Source organism: Hyperolius riggenbachi, chromosome 1 (genome assembly GCF_040937935.1).
Source record: "Hyperolius riggenbachi isolate aHypRig1 chromosome 1, aHypRig1.pri, whole genome shotgun sequence".
In the NCBI taxonomy this organism is placed as follows: domain Eukaryota; kingdom Metazoa; phylum Chordata; class Amphibia; order Anura; family Hyperoliidae; genus Hyperolius; species Hyperolius riggenbachi.
In genome coordinates, this window is record NC_090646.1 from 459,322,917 (window position 1) to 459,344,119 (window position 21,203).

At 46.9% G+C, this 21,203-nt stretch overlaps 1 protein-coding gene across 1 annotated transcript in view; it reads right to left on the reverse strand.

Moving 5' to 3' along the window:
* The window catches only part of LOC137520706 (unconventional myosin-XVIIIb-like), an 816,938-nt gene that overhangs the window by 328,301 nt on the left and 467,434 nt on the right, over nt 1–21,203 (reverse strand). The window contains exon 27 of the mRNA XM_068238990.1: nt 3,903–4,022. Coding sequence (XP_068095091.1) covers nt 3,903–4,022 — 120 coding nt within the window. The remainder of the gene's footprint in view (nt 1–3,902; nt 4,023–21,203) is intronic.

The window sequence follows — 21,203 nt, forward strand, 5'->3', positions numbered from 1 at the left end:
TTCACTAGAGCCTCCTGAGCACGGGCCAGCACCAAACATTTTGGGGAGCAGGTACCCGGCTTGCCAACGGATGTCCACGTGGTCTCTCTTCCTCAAACACTGACAGAGACTTTGGTTTCCTGCACAGACTCACAGAGACTTTGGCTCCCTGCACAGACTCACAGAGACTTCGGCTCCCTGCAAAGACTCACAAAGACTTCGGCTCCCTGCAAAGACTCACATAGACTTTGACTCCCTGCACAGACTCACAAAGACTTCGGCTCAATGCACAGACTCACAGAGACTTCAGTTTCCACTTTGTGGTCCTGGGCTGGAATTCTGAGCTCCTGTCCCAGGATCTGTGCTCTCGCTCTGGGGCTTTGAGCCCCTGTTCTACAACCTGTGAACTTCAGCTCTGAGACCTGTGCCCTGCTCTGCTTTGGGACTTGTGCTCCTGTTCTGTGGCCTTGGGCTCTTGCCCTGGGACTTGTCACCACTTGCCCAACTGGGTCATCCTGCTGCTGGGGTACTCTTTCATTGCTGCCCCTGTAACTGCCTCAGTGTAGTTTATTGCATCCTGTACCACCTGGTCCTCAACTTGCTCCACATATCTGCTATGCCCAAGCACTGGCCAAGTGTTGTGGGACTTACCCCCCCCCCCCCCCCCGGCCACTGTGGAACCATGGCCGGGTGGATGCCACTCTCCCCGTCCCTGCGGAACCATGGCTGGGTGGATGCCACTCTCCCCGTCCCTGCGGAGCATCACCCCCGACTCCGGAACAGAGCTCACTCTGTGGGAATCTCACCCCAACAACAGGACATAAGGCTTATCCCTGTGGGACACAGACTGGGCCCACATCAACCACCTCACCAGCAATGCCAAGTGGAAGCCCAGGAAGCATCGCTACAGAGAGAGGAGGGTGGGATGGCTGGCAAGGTTTAAAAGGAAGGGCCTGAGTTCCCCCTCCCCAGCTATCCTTCTAGCGAACGTCCATTCTCTCCCAAACAAGCTGGATGAGCTGCTCATCTTACTCGGCAGAGAACACTTAGCTGGTGGTAACACTTCAATCCTCTGCTTCACCGAGACCTGGCTAAATGCTCACATCCCCGACAGCTCCCTTCTCCTCCCAGGATATGACGTCTTCCGTGCGGACCACGACCAGGTCCTCTCCGGAAAAAAGAGGAGAGGAGGCATCTGCTTCTTTACCAACACCGCCTGGTGCACGAACTCGTCCGTCTTGGACAAACACTGCTCCACAGACATAGAGCTCCTCATCATTAACTGTAGGCCTGTGTACTCACCTAGCGAGTTCTCATCCTACGCTCTCATAGGGGTTTACATCCCTCCGGACGCCGATACCAAGGCCGTGCTGCGTACGCTCAGCGACACAATCCAGAGGTGGGAGGCAGCCCTCCTGGACTCCTTCTTCATCATCCTGGGGGACTTTAATAGAGCTAACCTTCACCTGGAACTGCCACGTTACAGACAGCATATCACATGCCCCACTAGGCAGAGGAACACCCTGAACCACTGTTACACTGTACTCAAGGATGCCTACAAATTGGCTCGCTGGGCAGCCATGGGCAACTCTGAGCACTGCTTAATCCACCTGATTCCCACCTATAGAAGGCAGCTGGAGACCACCAAGCCCATCCTCACAGACAGAGGAGGCCAAGCTTCAACATCAGGCCTGCTTTGAGAACATGGACTGGTCAGCCCTGGAGGCACCCTGCCTGGAGAATTTGGCAGAGACCATCACCTCCTACATTAGCTTTTGCGAGGAGGAGACCTGCATCCCCACAAAGACCTTCAAAGTCTTCCCCAATAAGCCCTGGTCCAATGGCAAACTGCACAGGCTTTGATTAATCAAGGAGGAAGCACACAGATCTGGTTCCTCGGAGGAGTTTAGAGCAGCCAGGAACTCCCTCAATCGAGAAATAAAGGCAGCAAAACAGGCCTACTCAGAGAAGCTGAACCTCAACCTCCACTCCAACAATCCACGATAAATCTGGAAAGGCCTCAAAGCAACCACCAATTTCAAACCCACACCTCAACATGCACCACCTAGCGTGGAACTCGTGGAGGAACTTAACAAGTTTTACTGCTGTTTTGAGGTGGATTCGGTAATTCCCCCCCCCCCCCCCCCGTGGCCCTGGCTCCTCCCACACCACTGGGCTTCCTCCAGCCTGCCTGCACCGACGCTGCACCTATTATCCTCCAGGAGGCGGGCGTTCTGAAACATCTCCGGAAACTAAACCCCAAAAAGGCCTCAGGTCCGGATGGAGTGTCAATATGCCTGAGAACCTGCGCGACCCAACTTGCTTCTGTTCTCACCTCCCTTTTCAACATATCACTAGCGGAGGGCAGAGTACCCTCCTGCCTTTAAGAGATCAACTATCATTCCGATACCCAAAAAGCCAGGGAAGACTGACCTCAACAACTACAGGCCCGTTGCCCTAAGCTCAACAATCATGAAACTTTTGGAAAGGTTGGTCCTCATCCACCTGAAGAGCGCTACAGACCCGCTCCTGGACCCTCTCCAATTCGCATACAGGGCTAACAGATCCATCGAGGATGCCATCAGCTGTAGTCTGGAGTCTATCATGGAACACCTGGACTAACCAGACACCTACGCCAGGATGCTCTTCCTCGACTTCAGTTCCGCATTTAACACTATTTGCCCAGACATTCTGCACACTAACCTTGCACAACTCAGTCTCAACCCCACTCTTTGCGCATGGATCAGGGACTTCCTCACCAACAGGTCGCAACTTGTCAAGCTTGGCAGCTGCTCCTCCCAGGAAAGAATAACCAACTCGGGTGCCCCACAAGGGTGCATTCTGTCCCCTTTCCTGTTTTCCTTGTACACAAACTGCTGCTCCTCATCCGCCATTAAAGTCATCAACTTCATAGATGACACCACCATCCTTGGTCTCATCAGCAGCGACAGTGAACAGGCCTACCACAATGAGATTGAACGCATTTGCAGTTGGTGCTCAGACAGCAAAACTCATTCTTAATGCAGCCAAAACAGTGGAAATGGTCGTGGACTTCAGGAAGTGCCCTTTTCTTCCTGCCCCCATTCTCATAGAGGGCTGTGAGGTCCCCAGAGTGTCAAGTGTTTGGTTCTGAATCTTGGGCACTACTATCACACATGACCTGAGGTGGGGGGAGAACACCAGTTTAATCCAGAGGAAGGCTCAGCAGAGACTGTTCTTTCTGAGACAGCTGAGGAAGTTTAGCATGTCGTGGGAACTGTTGACTTGTTTCCACACTGCCACAATTGAGTCCATCCTCTGTTCCTCCATTGTCATCTGGTACGCAGGGGCTTCCGCAAGTGACCGGTTGAGACTTCAAAGAGTCATCAATACTGCAGAGAGGATCATTTGGTCACCTCTGCCACCCTGGACCTCCTACACGCCAACCGTTTGCGGGGTAGGGCGTATAGAATACTGAACGACCCCTCACACACCGGCTGGCACTATTTCATCTGCCTCCCCGCCGCCTCAGGACCATTTTCATCAGAACCACAAGGCACAGGAACTCTTTCTTCCCCCAGGCCCCCTCTTGAACTCAATCACCTGCTTATATGCGAGTCCCTAAGGACATGATCTAGCCCCTGTGTCCTGATTTATCAATGTTATCACCACTATGTTTATGTTCATCTGCAATGTATTGATGCTTGCTAGCCTGAATGTCTGTTTACTGCTCCTTTTGTAGTATGCCATGTAACCACAAGCAATTCCGGGTGTGACTTGGTCGCACTTGGCAAATAAAATTTTTCTGATTCTGATTCTTTTATACAATGATAAACAGTAGTTGCAGTCTCACTGATTACATCTAATTTCTATTGGTTATATACAGTATAAAGGCACATACACAGTTTGCTATCAAAGGACTACAATATATTTGATCATCTTACCTGCATCTCCTTAATCTCTCGAGTTGCTCGCAGCCTTTCCCCTCGCTCCCCTTCTAAAACCTGACAAGCGACTTCACCTTTGAATCTCTCATCAGACAGCTCAGTCATTAAATCTGTGATCTGTAAAACACCAATTTTCTGTCTGTCATACCAATCATAATACTTGTATTTAAAGAGTCAGATTTCATAATCAAATTACTTTGTTAATTCATTTGAAAATATTGTGTTTTTGATTGGCAATAGGAAATTCATTGTCTCAGCAGACTTAAATAATTGACAGTCACAAGAAGAAAACTGTATTGTTACTTTGATAGGGTCACCACACAAGTTAAATGTGCATTATTCCTGAGAACTCATTAGCAATTAGCTTAGATTGATCAAGGGAGAACTAGACAGTAGAGGCAAAAGTCAATCTTGTTGAAATGTGCACTTTTTTTGTAAATAGATTTTAGGTAACCTTTAAAAATGTAATGCAACATCATTAAAAGTTCAGTTCAATCTCCCACCAGACATAACTAGTACCTTCTACATAATGAGGAACAGATGTCTACAAAGGCTAAATAGGCCATGACCTAGGGGCAGTATACCACATGGAGGGATACATATGGAAGAAGGTGAAGCAGTTAATCTGGACCAATCATTAAATTAGGCACCTCCATAGATCACTATGTAATTCATACCTATGATGGTGCACACTGAGCAAATTGGTCTATTATTTGCTATTGAGTAGCTGAACCCCAGCTACCAGAACACCAGGTAGTGGGGGTGGATACTCAGTGCCTGGGGTTTGGTTATCATGTAGCTGAACTCCAGATCCTGGCACAGCAGGGTGGATAATATCCCCGCAGAAAATGGTTGCGCTATCTAAATCTAAAATAATAATAATCGGTGCTCGGGGTTCAGCTATTATATTGCCTAACGTCTGATATTGGCAGTTGCGTGTATGCGGAAGGGAAGGGAGGTAATCGTTGTTAGCGTTAGGCATAGGTAGGGTGAAGGTTATTGTCAGGCATAGGTAGGGTTTCTTAGACAAACCCCAGATTTTCACAATCACATGGTTAACAGGCGTTCACCAAACACTGGATCAGATCCAGCAGAGCACTCAGCTATACAAGTTAGTGTGAAGCATAGGTAGGAGGGCTAGTGTTAGACAAAGATAGGGGGAGGTTAGTGTAAGACATAGATAGGAGGATTCAGTGTTTGGCACGGGTCAGGTAGTTATTGTGAGGTATAACGGAAGCTGACTATAGTATATTGGTAATATTACCGGCTTTACAGCACTGCCGTGTCTTCTGTCCTGCAAGCTGCATACACGCTGTGTTTACAATACATTAGCATTAGCGTGCGCTGCTAGTGTATTTCTAACCAAAGTGTGTATATTTCAACTTCTCAGACAGCACACCTATCTTGCTTCATGTAACGATCAGTGTAACACAGAGAGGATCTGATTACCGGTGATCTGCAGTATCACTGGGAACACAGATATATACCAGATTATTGATGATCTGCAGTATCACCGATAATCAGATATATAAGCTAACCTCTGGACACCTGAGTAGAGTGAAAGTGTTTGGTGCGACAGTAATACTTTGAGGACTGAGCCCCAGGAACAAGTTCCGTACAGCAAGGAGCACTGTACAAATGCAGATTCCTTCTGTAGACCTGGACTCTCCCGAGGGGAGGAGTCTGGCAGAAGGTAGGAAGGACAGAGCAGGAGTGACACCCAGGAGGAGGTGTCACTAACTGATCTAGGAACTGCCTCTAACAGTAAGGTCAGTTCTCGAGGTCGGACAGGCCAGGTCGTAACCACACGGACAGACAAAGTACAGATTCAGAAGGCAGAGGCGGAGTCTAAAGTACAGGCAGGGTTCGGCAACAGGGTATCAGAAATATCGAGGTACAAAATCAGGAGGCAGATGCAGAGTCTAAGGACGAGCTGGGGTACAGCAACAGAGTATCAGAAATATTGAGGATCAGAGTTCAGGAGATTTGTCAGGCAAGCAAAAGGTCATAACAGATAATCACAGTCAAACTAGTACTTTAGACTATCAATAGAATCTAGATAAGTGTAGGATTACAGCTCCAGCTGGTTCCGGCACACTTTAGGATCTGACTCAGGTCTGAGTGCTACCACATTGTGATCGCAACGCCAGACAACCAGCCACTGAACATCCAGCAGTATATATACACAGATACTCTTCAGCACCTCCCTAAGTGCTGGACCAATGAGAAAGAGCAGAGTTGTCAGCTGACCGACCAGGTCAGCTGACCTTTTTCTGGCTGCCATATAAGCTCTGCCTCTCCGCGCGCACACGCGTCATTCTGAACCTAGAGGGACTATGAGTCCCAGCCACACCAACACTGTCTTGCAATGTTCCTGCTGCCCCATGCGCGGGGTTGGTCGCCCTGATAGCAGCACTGACGGCAGCTTCCCCGCGCTGAGACAAAGTATCGGTGGCAGGGTCATGCGCGCTAACCGCCGTGTCACACGCGGCGGTTTCCCCGCGCTCCGCCATGCCCTTCCCGGAAACAGCCGCCTCACGCTGTACAGAGGCGGCTCTCTTTCCGCATTTCCTCACACTTCAATGGCTGTGCAAGGTCTAGTCCGTGTGGCTAGCACAGACTTGATATAGACCAAAAGCAAAAAAATTACTGACACTTGCCGAATTCTTAAAAAACAGATTCTTTATTCACAAAAAATAGCTGCATACAGTCACACGCGGCGGTTTCCCCGCGCTCCGCCATGCCTTTCCTGGAAACAGCCGCCTCACGCTGTACAGAGGCGGCTGTCTTTCCGCATTTCCTCACACTTCAATGGCTGTGCAAGGTCTAGTCCGTGTGGCTAGCACAGACTTGATATAGACCAAAAGCAAAAAAATTACTGACACTTGCCGAATTCTTAAAAAACAGATTCTTTATTCACAAAAAATAGCTGCATACAGATGCATGAACATCTTCTCAGGTATAGGTTACGCCTTCATTGCAGCCCAATTCTGCTCACAACGGACTGTCGTCGTTTTGAACGAATCAACCGTTCTTTGTCAGGTGATAGCATGCATCCCCCTGCGCCTGCAATGTCCTCCTCTGTGTCACCTCTGTTCCCCTTTGCTTCCAGTGTTCCCCTCTGTGTCACCTCTGCACCCCTCCCACCCCAACACACACACACTGTATCACCTCAGGTCCCACTGTATCCTCTGTGTTCTATAGAAAAACGTAATTTTACCCGTCTAATTTTTACCCTTTTTTTATTGATTTACTCAAAAACTAGGAAGTCTTTTTAGGAAAAACATTTTTGACTTGTTCCCACAGAATCAAATTTCACATTTTCGGGTGGTTCATATTGGCAGGTCATTCACAAATAAGCTGTAAATCGGGGACTACCTGTATACAGGGGCGTTTCTAGGTTCCCTGGAGATCAGTGGCACCTGTGGGCACCAGGAGGGGAGGTCGCGCCGCGGCAAAAAATGGGCGTGGCCATGCGGTGAGTGGGCGTGGCCATGGGTGGGGCCAAATGTACATGAACTTAGCAGCGGTGTAAGCTACGGATAACGGGCCTGCCCATCGAAATATTGGACGGAGCCCCCTGTCCTTTATTTCGATCATTTACAATCAGTATAGGCATAGATCAAAGATGTATACGCACATACAATTTTGATTGGTCAATCACTGACCCCCAATTTCCCACCCCCGTGCAGTAAGTGGGCCAACAGACAATGAATTTTATGAACAGAGCTAAAATTGGCTAATCAAAATTGTATGTGTGTACCAGGCTTTACAGCTAATACTGTACATACTGAAAGTAGCAGGGATCAGCATACAATACAGCTGGTTTACAATCAATAAAGGCACAGAGTAAAACCTTACACTGTACACACTGGAGGTAAATCAGCACACAGTGCAAGCACTAGAGAACAGCGTATACTGTACATACTGTAGGCAGCAGAATTCAGCACACTGCAGCTAGCGTGCCAAAAATATGACGATCATGTTGTGTGGCGTGCTTATCGCGCCGCACCAAAAAATGGGTGGGCCATGGACCAGAATATAGGTGTGGTAACGGGTGGAGACAAATTTACATGAACCTAGCAATGGTGGGACATCAGATTAGGACAGTGGTGGCGAACCTTTTGGAGGCCGAGTGCCCAAACTGCAACCCAAAAGTCACTTACCGGTATCTATCGCAAAGTGGCAACAGCAATTTAAACTAAATACTGTACAAACGTTTTAACTCATACATGAACATTATGGAAAATCCAAGTTGAAAATAAACTGTGAAGATAAACAATTTCATCCATCCTACTCCTGAAAAATGTATTCAATTTTTTAGAACCTCCCAGTTTTATTTTCTGTTTTAAAACGCTAAAAAAGTAGGTTTAATGCTATTGTCTCATATGATAAGGATTCAGCTTTTCCCATAGTCTCGCAGTTAGCAATCATGTGACCCCCAACAAGACATATTCAGCAATCATGAGGCCCCCAACAAATCAGGAGGCCCCCAACAAGACAAATTCAGCAATCATGAGGCCTCCAACAAATCATGAGGCCCCCAACAAGACAAATTCAGCAATCATGAGGCCCCCAACAAGACAAATTCAGCAATCATGAGGCCCCCAACAAATCATGAGGCCCCCAACAAGACAAATTCAGCAATCATGAGGCCCCCAACAAATCATAAGGCTCCCAACAAGACACATTCAGCAGTCATGAGGCACATAAATAGACAGCATTTCACATAAATAGGCAGAATGCCCCCTTAATATGGTAGCCCCCCCAAGTTAGGTAGTGAGTGACAGGGACCCCCAGGTTAGCTAGTGAGTGACAGGCGCCTCCAGTTAGCTAGTGAGTGACAGGCGCCTCCAGTTAGGTAGTGAGTGACAGGGACCCCGATAGTGAGTGACAGGGAGCACCTTTAGGTAGTGAGTGAGTGCCAGGGAGCCCCTTTAGGCAGTGAGTGAGTGCCAGGAAGCCCCTTTAGGCAGTGAGTGAGTGCCAGGGAGCCCCTTTAGGCAGTGAGTGAGTGACAGGAAGCCCCTTTAGGCAGTGAGTGAGTGACAGGGAGCCCCTTTAGGCAGTGAGTGAGTGACAGGGAGCCCCTTTAGGCAGTGAGTGAGTGACAGGGAGCCCCTTTAGGCAGTGAGTGAGTGACAGGGAGCCCCTTTAGGGAGTGAGTGAGTGACAGGGAGCCCCTTTAGGGAGTGAGTGAGTGAGTGACAGGGAGGCCCTTTAGGGAGTGAGTGAGTGCCAGGGAGCCCCTTTAGTGAGTGAGTGCGTGCCAGGGAGCCCCTTTAGTGAGTGAGTGCGTGCCAGGGAGCCCCTTTAGTGAGTGAGTGCGTGCCAGGGAGCCCCTTTAGGGAGTGAGTGACAGGGAGCCCCTTTAGGGAGTGAGTGAGTGACAGGGAGCCCCTTTAGGGAGTGAGTGAGTGCCAGGGAGCCCCTTTAGGGAGTGAGTGAGTGACAGGGAGCCCCTTTAGGGAGTGAGTGAGTGCCAGGGAGCCCCTTTAGGGAGTGAGTGAGTGCCAGGGAGCCCCTTTAGGGAGTGAGTGCGTGCCAGGGAGCCCCTTTAGGGAGTGAGAGAGTGCCAGGGAGCCCCTTTAGGGAGTGAGTGAGTGCCAGGGGAGCCCCTTTAGGGAGTGAGTGAGTGACAGGGAGCCCCTTTAGGGAGTGAGTGAGTGACAGGGAGCCCCTTTAGGGAGTGAGTGCCAGGGAGCCCCTTTAGGGAGTGAGTGAGTGACAGGGAGCCCCTTTAGGGAGTGAGTGAGTGACAGGTAGCCCCTTTAGGGAGTGAGTGAGTGACAGGGAGCCCCTTTAGGGAGTGAGTGACAGGGAGCCCCTTTAGGGAGTGAGTGAGTGCCAGGGAGCCCCTTTAGGGAGTGAGTGCGTGCCAGGGAGCCCCTTTAGTGAGTGAGTGAGTGACAGGGAGGCCCCCTCTCTAGCCGCCGCCGCTCCCCCCCTACCTCTCAGCAGACCTCAGGATCAGCGGCGACCCGACCAGATGTACGAGCGGGCGCTGGACGCACCCGCTCGATATGCGGAAGTGATGTCACTTCCGCATATCAGTGCGGGCGCTGGGTCCTAGCGCCCGCACGATTGATCGCCGGCTCGCCGCCTGATCCTGAGGTCTGAGACTGTCAGTGACGCGGCGGCTGGAGGGAGCCGCTGAGTCTGACAGAGGGGGCGGCCGGGCGGAGATCCGTGGCACCCCAGGAAAGATTGGGGGCACGTGCCCCCCTAAAACAGGGCTAGCGACGCCCCTGCCTGTATAGCAAGCAGGGTAGTCAAACTCAAATACAAAGTGGGCCGAAATTGTACACAGTCGAAGGCTAACCTCAATGCCTGCTGGCCAGCTTCCTCCCTTATAAAGTTCCCTGGTGTCTAATGGCCCCCCTTCAACCCCTATACATTTCCCTGGTGTCTAGAGGCCCCCACCCTCCCTTATATAGTTCCCAGTTGTCTAGAAGCCGCCACCCTCCCCTATACAGTTCCCTTTAGTGCTTTCCCCCTACTTCCTCCATATGGCTTCCCTGGTATTCTAGGGCTTCACCTCCAATATAGCTTCCCTGGTGGTCTAGAGTGGGCCAAACATAATTCAAAGCGGGGAAACCACTTGAGGGCCACATTTAATGGCTCTGAGGGCCAGATTTGGCCCGCGTGCCGGAGTTTGATATGTGTGCTGTATAGTATATTTGTGTACTGTACTGGCTGACCAATAATTCTGAATAATACATTTTGCTGATGCTAAACAACACAACTTCCAGCAGATATATGCTAGTAATGTTTCAGATGTAAAGACTACCTACAACACATCAAAACTGGAACAAAAAAGAACAATACTAATAATTATTAATGTAATAGTTCAGTGCAGCAGGTGGCAAGTCAGAGTTCATTACATGCTGCAAAATATCATGTTCTTACAAGTTTGTGCAGATTTTATTATACCGTACTGACTAATTAAACCTTTCCCTGAATTCAAATAGCTTTTTCATGTTTGCAACGGCTCTACAAAAAAAAAAAAAGTACCGGTTCTTCATAGATTTCTGTGATATAATTCACACAATTCTGATGTATTAAGCAAACAGTGAAATATGAAGGCCACAGATTGTCCTTGTGCAGTAATGTTATGCATCTTAGGCCATCAGACACTGCCAGTCTCCCATACATGCTCTTTTCTCATATATATATATATATATATATATATATATATATATATATATATATATATATATATATATATATATATATATATATATATATATATTACACATATGCATGTATAACACAATGCAGCAGATCACGGGTTTCCACCTATTCACTGCCAACAGCCCAATGCCTTTTCTTGCCTTTCCAGCAGCTTGAACTCAGGCTCCTTGAAAGTGGACCTGAACTCTTGCACAGGAAATGTACCCTGTATGTATTTAGAGAGTTTAGCCAGTCTAATCCCCACTCATCTGTAACTAAACACAAGTTGTAATTCAATCCCTCAGCTGTGTCAGCTGACTGCAATGGCAGAAAGCTAATTAGTAAACACAGGATATTAAAGGGGAACTGAAGAGAGAGGTATATGGAGGCTGCCATGTTTATTTCCTTTTAAGCAATACCAGTTGCCTGGCAGCCCTGCTGATCCTCTGCCTCTAATACTATTATTCATAGCCCCTGAACAAGCATGCAGCAGAGCAGGTGTTTTAGACTTTAAAGTCAGACCTGACAAGACTAGCTGCATGCTTGTTTCTGGTGTTATTCAGATACTACTGCAGAGAAATAGACCAGCAGGGCTGCCAGGCAACTGGTATTGATTAAAAAGAAATAAATATGTCAGCCTCCGTATACCTCTTACTTCAGTTCCCCTTTAACCCTATGTCTGCTTCCATATAAGCAGGAAGTAGATACACTGCAGATTTATTGCAGGATTTGTAACAGCTGTAACAAAGAAATGCCTTTCTTTAATGGTTAGTATGCTGCTGCTGCGTATCTTTTAAAGCAGACAGGAAGTTCTGAATTCCGGTCCGCTTGAAGTATGTAATCAAAGGAGTAAGTACAAACCACTGAGCCCTCCAGTAAAAATGTTTGCAGCCAGTATCTGCTTTTTCCATTAGTAAGATGCATGGCCAGGATCTGGCTTCTTAGTGGGCAGGTACCAGTTACCCCTCCTCCTTAGTGTAAGAAATGCATCCAGTATCTGCATCCCCTCCTTAGTAATAAGTGCGACCAGTATCTGATCATCCCCATCCTGTGGCCAGTATCTTTTGCCCCCTTCCCATCCTTAGGATGAAGTGCAAACTGTTTAATAAACTTTAGCCCAGGAGCTAAGGGGGCCAACCTCTCTATCTTCCACTATGTGAATTGCAGAGCAGCATAGCAGAGCACATGTACCTATGTGACCCGCTACCACACCCTGAGTGGTTTCAGTGAAGAGAACGAGAGAAACCAGTGCTGGAGTAGGTATATATACATATGAGAGGGGAAAGAGAGAGGTGAGCTTCCTTGGTCCCTGGGTGCCCCTCCCTCTCCTATAATTACACCCTTGCATGTGAGAACTATGATGCTATTCATGTTACCAAAGGGTGGGTCAATTCTAATGCTAATTCCGGCTGCTACCATACCTCTGCAGTCACTGACTGGCTGTGGATAGGCTGTCAGTCATTCGGGTGGTAAGTATCCTTTCAATCAAAAAAAAGTGAATTAAAGCTTTAAAGGATATCTTAATGGGCATGTGACATAAACATAGGTACTCATAGTTCTATCCCTGCTAAGAAGTTGTCTAGAGCCTAGGAACTCAACGTGTGGTACGCGCACCCCAGGGGGTACTTCTGATGGTTCCAGGGGGTACTGGGGCTTGATATACTTAACCAAGAATAACAAATTTAGAGTTTTAGAAAATGATAAATCTTATTTAACCACCTGAGCGGTCTGGACGAGCTGAGCTCGTCCAACACCGCCGGAGGTCGCCGCTCAGGCCCTGCTGGGCCGATTTTAATCAAATAAAAAGCAGCACACGCAGCCGGCACTTTGCCAGCCGCGTGTGCTGCCTGATCGCCGCCGCTCTGCGGCGATTCGCCGCGAGCAGCGGCGAAAGAGGGCCCCCCTAGCCGCCTGAGCCCTGCGCAGCCGGAACAAAAAGTTCCGGCCAGCGCTAAGGGCTGGATCGGAGGCGGCTGACGTCAGGACGTCGGCTGACGTCGATGACGTCACTCCGCTCGTCGCTATGGCGACGATATAAGCAAAACAAGGAAGGCCGCTCATTGCGGCCTTCCTTGTTTATTCTGGGCGCCGGAGGCGATCGGAAGATCGCCTCCGGAGCGCCCTCTAGTGGGCTTTCATGCAGCCAACTTTCAGTTGGCTGCATGAAATAGTTTTTTTTTTATTTGAAAAAAACCCTCCCGCAGCCACCCTGGCGATTTAATCAGAACGCCAGGGTGGTTAAACACCAAATTAGTATTTTAGCTAATTAAAAGCAATAGTACATGCTTGGAAATTGTTTAGAACCAATGATCATGTACTACAATTAAATATATAATTTGTGATAATGTTTGTGATAATGTTTTATCTCTACCTATTCACATTATCTGTGATAATGTTTACTATGCTAAGGGGTACTTGGTGAGTACAGGGATTTAAAAGGGGTGCATACTAATGAAAATGTTGAGAAACACTGGTGTAGAGTACTTTTTTATTTTCCTGTACAGCAACTGTTAAAAAAAACTAGAGCTGTTGCCTATGAAAATGAGGCAGTCAAATAGAAAATGGAATTCAGCCTGGTGTCCTAAAAAGTAAATAGAAAGCAAAACACTTTTATCTGGCTGTGGAAACAATACTGTTAGGGCTGGTTCACATTTGAGCAGTGCTTTGCTGATCACCGGCTATTGCGATGATTATGGGGTCATTCTCACTGCAGGGTTTGTAATTCGCATAAATCCCAAACGCACTATATGCAACGCTTTTAGGGGATTGCGTTGTGATTCTCAAGGAAATCAAAATGCAAATCGCACTGCAAAATCGCAATGTTGATAGTGATCACTATTCGCGATTTGTGGGTCAAGTGTGAACCAGCCCTTAAGGTTTTAATGATGAAAAGATCAAAGGTCAATACTTTACATAAGACTGTCATGTTTAGAATTCACACTTAAAAATGCAGATACATTCTTAAACTGAAAATAAAGATATGAGACTTTATTCTTTGTTACTAATGTTCCATTTACAATTAATACTACACATGCAGTTAGTTAACACATGGGTTTATTTTCAATTTAGGCTTTCTGCACTTCTCTGCCCCTGCAAAAGGGTAATCGGTTCTCCACAAGGGTATAACAAAGCAGTAGATATATAATATATAAATAAGCCTAAATATGTATTTTTGTCAATTAAAACCATAAAGCAATGTTTACAAATAAACATTGAGTTCTCCTAACAAATATAAATATGTGTCAAGAGGTACTTGAGATGATGAAATTCACAATAACAAACACCATCTTTCATAAAGGGGTAGATGATGTAATAATCTTGAGATTAACACTGCTCTAGAATATATTGCGAACTGGCAAACCTAGTCCACATTAATTAAAAAGTGTGTGCTATTACAAATTTAAGATTAGCAACCCTCTACTCTTCTACCATATAATGGCAAGACAATATTGAAAAAGAAAATGTAATCCATGTTTGCTGGGTCAAATCTTATTGATGGAGCAGAGTGATCTGTACACGCAGATAGGCACCAAGTATAACAAGTTAAAGTTTTAGAACATTTGACAGTGACATCTTGTAATTGCTTTACTATACTGCAGTTTAGGTACCGTATATACTCGAGTATAAGCCAACCCGAGTATAAACCGGCCCCTAAATTTGACCTAAAAAAACAGGAAAAACGTATTAACTCGTGTATAGGCCGAGGGTATAAATTGCAAGCAAGGACCTGATTGATTAAGCCATTGTTTAAGCTGACAGTCTTTTTACACAGGCCACTTAAACTCACAAGATATTCTCCATTATTGTAATGATTAAAAATAATGTTCTATGAAGGGCATCTATAAAGCTGCCTTCTCGAGTGCCTTGCCAACATGTTCAGTGCGAGTTACCCCCGGAATAAGCAGCATGGGTCAGGTGGAGAGAAGTGTCATCTATGTCAGCCCCCCTCTCCATCACATGCAGATATGCGGGGAGATGGTTGTAAGTGTCCCCGGCATTAGCAGAGTGGGTCGGGTGAAGAGAAGTGTCTTACATGATTGTGCGACCCAGCCACCACGTGCGGGTATGTGGTGGAGATGGTTTTAAGTGGCCCGGCATAACAGTGATGCCCAGCGGGCTCCTTTCACTCACCGTTCAGCAGAACGAGTGTAGTGAGCCGCGCGCCTCCATTCATTATCAGCCTTCCAGTCAGTGGTCACGCTGTGCAGTGAACCGTGCGCCTTGATTCCTCATCAGTCTCTGCCGACTCATCTGTGGTGAGCCGGCTCATCTGTCTGACGTACACGTAACCACTGACCGGAAGGCTGATAATGAATGGAGGCGCATGGCTCACTACACTCATTCTGCTGATCGGTGAGTGAAAGGAGCCCGCTGGGCATCACTGTTATGCCGGGCCACTTAAAACCATCTCCCCGCATACCTGCACGTGATGGGGAGGGGGGCTGACATACATGACACTCTCTGACTGACGGCTGACATTCTCCAACTCGAGTATTAGCCAACAACCCTACTTTTGGGCCACTTTTTTGGGCTCAAAAATTTGGCTTATACTCGAGGATATACAGTAATTCTGTTGATACTGCCAACACCTATAGCCCTTTTGAAATTACTTGGAAATCTTTAAAAAAGCCTTAATAAGGAAAAAGAAATATTATTACACCACCCACTGTGCCGAAATCCTCATTAGATAACATGATACATACAATTAGTAGTATGAAATTGCTCCCACAGGGTATTACCGTGTTGTGCTAGCTATATCAGCACTGCCCCATGATATGTCTGCAGGACACTCAAGATCTGCTTGTTAAAAAGGCGCTTTTCCATCATACAGGGCTTTAAGATACACCTTGTACCACTTCTCTTTTTTTGTGACATTATAACTCTCTGAAAACTACCATACTCTTAAAATGGCTTTACTGCCAACTACAATAAATAACACATAAACGGGAGACGTCAAAACACCAGATAAATGTGGCCTTTGTGCCTATTAAATCGCCAGGAGTCCTGCGACAGTACCAAGAGTAAGCAGATTAGAACATCTTTTCTTTGTTTTATCTCAGACACGATATTCTACATGTCAACTCCATAGTGCCATAAACACCAGCCATTTACTGATAATCCTTAGGATGTTTCTGACAATCCTTTTGATATTACGCACTGCATAGTGCACTACTTATTGCTTCCTTTACCGCAAAAAGAAATGTTCTGCATGTAATAACATTCTAAAAGGCATTTGGCATTATTTGTTTATTACATAGAGGGCTATTTAACCATTCCTCCATTAGTAACCCAATTATGCTGCAGTGTCCCAGGGCTTGTGAAACAATATATTGTAGCTTCTCAGAGCTTAAAACAAAGCCTGTCACTAATGGACAGTAGGGAATTCTGCATGTGGGGAAAAAAACACAGTTCTTTAGTTAAATGCAGTAATTAATAATCCTTTGCTGACACCCAAGACTACCAACTCTGCAAATTATGCAAATGTTGTTATTAAGAGCACACTGTAAAATGATTCTGTGAAGTTCTAGTTAAAATGTGGCACATCTCATCAGACACGTAATGTGCCTGGTAATTTGTATTTACATCCTCAGATCTTTTTCTGTAAACATTAACCATAGGTTATTGTAATATCAAGTATCACACTTCAAGGTTAATTTATAGAAGACGTTTACAGGAAAGTGATGCAAAGTGTCTGTTTAAAGCTTTTATACACATTTTCCTATGGTTTTTTCTACATGCATTAAAGCGGATCCGAGATGAAAAACTAACTATAACAAGTAACTTGTCTATATATCTTATCTAAAGTTTAGATGGTTTACACAGCAAATCTAGCTGCAAACAGATTTAATAGAATATGATTATTTAATCCTGTGATACAATGACAGCAGCCATGTTGTTTGTAAACATTACCCAGAGGCAGGCTTATCTGCATCTTGAGCAAAAAACCTAATCCCCCTCCTCCCTCCTCCCATTTGCCTCTGAAATCTCTGGCTAGTAATACCTCCCCCTCCTCCTGCCCAGACTGAGCTCCCATGAGCCCTTGCTACTGTCTGAAAGTGCATTGGCTCTCTGAAAACCTGTGGGTGGGGCATGTTTAGTGTTTAGTTTATAGGGAATTAGAGTATTAAAACAAAAACAAAAAAGTATTTGGCTTGAGGAATGCCCTATAAACAATAGGAAAGGAACACAATTATGCAATGAGTAAAAGTTCATCTCGGATCCACTTTAACCACTTGAGGACCCACCCTTTACCCCCCCTTAAGGACCAGCGCTGTTTTAGCTGATCTGTGCTGGGTGGGCTCTGCAGCCCCCAGCACAGATCAGAGTGCAGGCAGAGCGACCAGATCGCCCCCCTTTTTTCCCCACTAGGGGGATGATGTGCTGGGGGGGTCTGATCGCTCCTGCCTGCCGGGTGTTGCGGGGGGGGGGGGCACCTCAAAGCCCCCCTCCGCGGCGAAATCCTCCCCCTCCCTGTCCTACCTGGCCCCCCCTGGTGAACCGGGCTGCACAGGACGCTATCCGTCCTGTGCAGCCAGTGACAGGCTGTCCCCTGTCACATCGCGGCGATCCCCGGCCGCTGATTGGCCGGGGATCGCCGATCTGCCTTACGGCACTGCTGCGCAGCAGCGCCGTATAATGTAAACAAAGCGGATTATTTCTGCTTGTGTTTACATTTAGCCTGCGAGCCGCCATCGGCGGCCCGCAGGCTATTCACGGAGCCCCCGGCCGTGAATTGACAGGAAGCAGCCGCTCGCGCGAGCGGCTGCTTCCTGATTAATCAGCCTGCAGCTGGCGACGCAATACTGCGTCGCTGGTCCTGCAGCTGCCACTTTGCCGACGCACGGTATAAGCGTGCGGTCGGCAAGTGGTTAAGCTCCCTGTGTGCACCACATAATCTAGGTGTTTCTTTCTTAAAGAACACCTTATGGGCGTAACAATAGCCCCTGCAATCTCCACGGTCGTGGGGGGGGGGGGTCCCAGGGGCTAAGGGATCCCGCCACTCTTCCTACCCCTTTATGCAGAGCAGTGCAGCATGCACATGCTTACATTGCCCCAGATCCGCTCCCTCTTCCTCAGTCTGCAGCATGGATCAACATTCCTCATTTCATGTCACATGACATCAGGGCCTTAAAGAGGAACTCCAGTGAAAATAATGTAGTAAAAAAAGTGCTTCATTTTTTACCATAATTATGTATAAATGATTTAGTCAGTGTTTGCTCATTGTAAAATCTTTCCTCTCCCAGATTCACATTCTGACATGTATTACATGGTGACATTTTTACTGTGGGCAGGTTATGTAGCTGCTCCTAGCTGTTTTGGCTGTTAGAGACAGCTGTAAACAGCTAATTCCTGTCTGTGAACATCGTTACATTGTGACAGTTTGCCCAGAGTACCGCGGTACTCAGAGCTTCTTGTGGGAGGGGTTTCAGCACAAAATCAGTTATACAGCGCCCCCTGATGGTCTGTTTGTGAAAATCATTATATTTCTCATGTAAAAAGTTAGTATCAGCTACTGATTGGGATAAAGTTCAATTCTAGGTTGGAGTTTCTCTTTAAAGGGGAAAGCTGGTGCACACTGCAGAGCTGCTGAGGTCAAGTAGATTACATCACAATATCCAACAAAGTTGTGATGATATGTAAATGAAAATCATGTGAACCAGGACTGGTTTTTTTATAGGTGGGCAAGGCCGGTCACTGCCTGGGGTGAAATTGCAGAGGGGGGAGAAGCACATGGAGAGTGTGCAGCATAGCGGTGAAGTGACTACTCTACAGGATCCAGTGCCTGATGCACACGTTACATCTTCCTGCTAGGTGTCCCAGTCTCCATGGCTGCAGCTGTCCTCACATGACTGGCTGGCACCAGCAGGTAACATGATGATCGAATGCCCCTGCAGCCATGGAAACGAGAAGTCCTAGCAGGAAGATGTATCCTTGAGGAGTGAGCAATTTCACCCCATGCCTACTCTGGGGGCTACACTGGCTAGCTATACTAGGGGTTACATCTAGCTACGTACTTGGGTGGGGCTATATCTGTGCACCTATTATTGGAGATTCCTCTGGCTACCTATACTGGGGTAGAACAAGTCCACATCTGGTGTCTGTGGGGGAGGGGCAGTTTACACGTTCGCCCTGAGAGCTATTTAGCCCAGAAGTAAACCCTGCATTTGATAGAAATGAGTTTAAAGACAGCATTTCAAATGTTGAAACTTAAAAATAATATTGTTTAAATAGAATTACACACCTCCTGCCAGTAGTCTGGTTAGGTGTGTGGGTGTATCACCCACACAAAGGGATTCAGAGAACAGCAACATATTTTACTTTGCATTATAGCATTAAGACACAGATACACAATTTAACTTATCAATATTTTATTGGACTGTGTTCATCAATAAATAAAAGTCTGAATCAAATTACAAAATAAAAGGCCTAGAGGCTACAAATTATATCATTACTTAGAAACAAGGGATGTGATTAAGAGTCTACAGATTCTCCTTAAGGGGGGATCCTATCTCGCTATCATGAGAACTGCAAAATTCACCATAAAACCTGACATGTTTCAATTCATAAAGAACCTTTTTCAAGGGTAGGTGCTGACAGTAAAGTGCTAGCGTGCCAAGGTGCAAAAATTATACATTCTATACAATTATAGCATAGCGTATAGGCCGTATGACAGTAGTCATCAATCAATCAATCAGAATCCTTATTTTATTTAGCAGCTGAAACCTGACTGGATTCCATGGACAAATGCTTAACTTTCACTCATGTGTTCTGGGCCCTACCTACGATGGAGCAGCCTGAATCACGTAATTCAGGACGACATCATGCAGGGGGCGATACTGGCACAGAGGCAGAAAGCTTTAGTTACCACCCAGAAGTGAGTGAGGATGTCAGAAGATCCAGCACAAGCACACTAAAGCAGCAGACAAAGTCCAGCCGTGAGGAGGAGCCGAGGAGGAGGAGTAGTCAATCTATGTTGTGAGGATGAGAGAAGTGTGGTGGAAGAAAAGGAGGAGGTGCCAAACGAATAAAGGAGGCACAGCATAGGAGCTTACATCGGGCAAGCGGGTGAGTAGTGTGTGGTGACTGTCACGAGGCACCGCTTTCTCTCTGGGTGCCTCGTGACTCGTTTCCACTAGAGCGAATCTGCATGCGTTTCCTGCATGCAGATTCGCATAGACAATACAAGTGGATGGGACTGTTTCCACTTATCAGGATTTCTGAGAGTTTTTCTGTGCAGAAAAAATCTGCACGGCAGAGCCATCAGAATTCGCATACCGCATACCGCTATGCGATTCGCATACAATGTATTTAATAGGAAATTTGCATGCGGTTTTGGTATGCGAATTTTCATGCAAATTTGCATACAATTTCGCATAGAAACAATGGAAAAGCACACAGGCACTGCCATGGTTAAATTTGCATACATAGTCATCCATGCGAAATCGTATGTGAATTTGCATGAAAATTCGCATAGAACCGCATGCGAAATTTGCATCCGCATGCAAATTTTTCCCACGGCGATTCCCACCGCACAAGTGGAAACGGGCCCTCAGAGGTCTGACTTAGCATGTCATTTATCATTTTTGCACATAAGCAGTTCAGTCTGTACATGGCATATACTAGGCAATATAGGCAAATTAAACCAATGGATAATTTGTTGCAGCCACACAGTGGAGTGGAGTAAAGGTAGCCATATATCTAGCGATGATGGGCAGATACAAGCGACAAATCTTTCATTGAATCTGATGAGAGAGAGATCTGTCGGCTGCCCATACACCACAGGCCGATTCCCAATCAACTTCAGCATGAAATTGATCCGGAATCGGCCCTGTGCGTCGACTCGCCGCTGTGCCCCCCTAATGTAATGTCCCCCCAGTACCAAAGTGTATACATTACCTCTCCGCGGACTCCGCTTGTCCCCTGCAAGCTTCCGGGATTCCTCCACTGCATACGTGCGCGCCCCACATGGTTTCCTGGTTGTGGGTGAGGCATCACACATGCGCGCCTTTACCAGGAAATCACGTGGGGGGGCGTCCGTGTATGGGGAAGAGGAGTATGCGCCCAGAGCAGTGGGGGACAATCGGAGGGCGAGGCCAGGTAATCTATACTTTACACGGAACACCG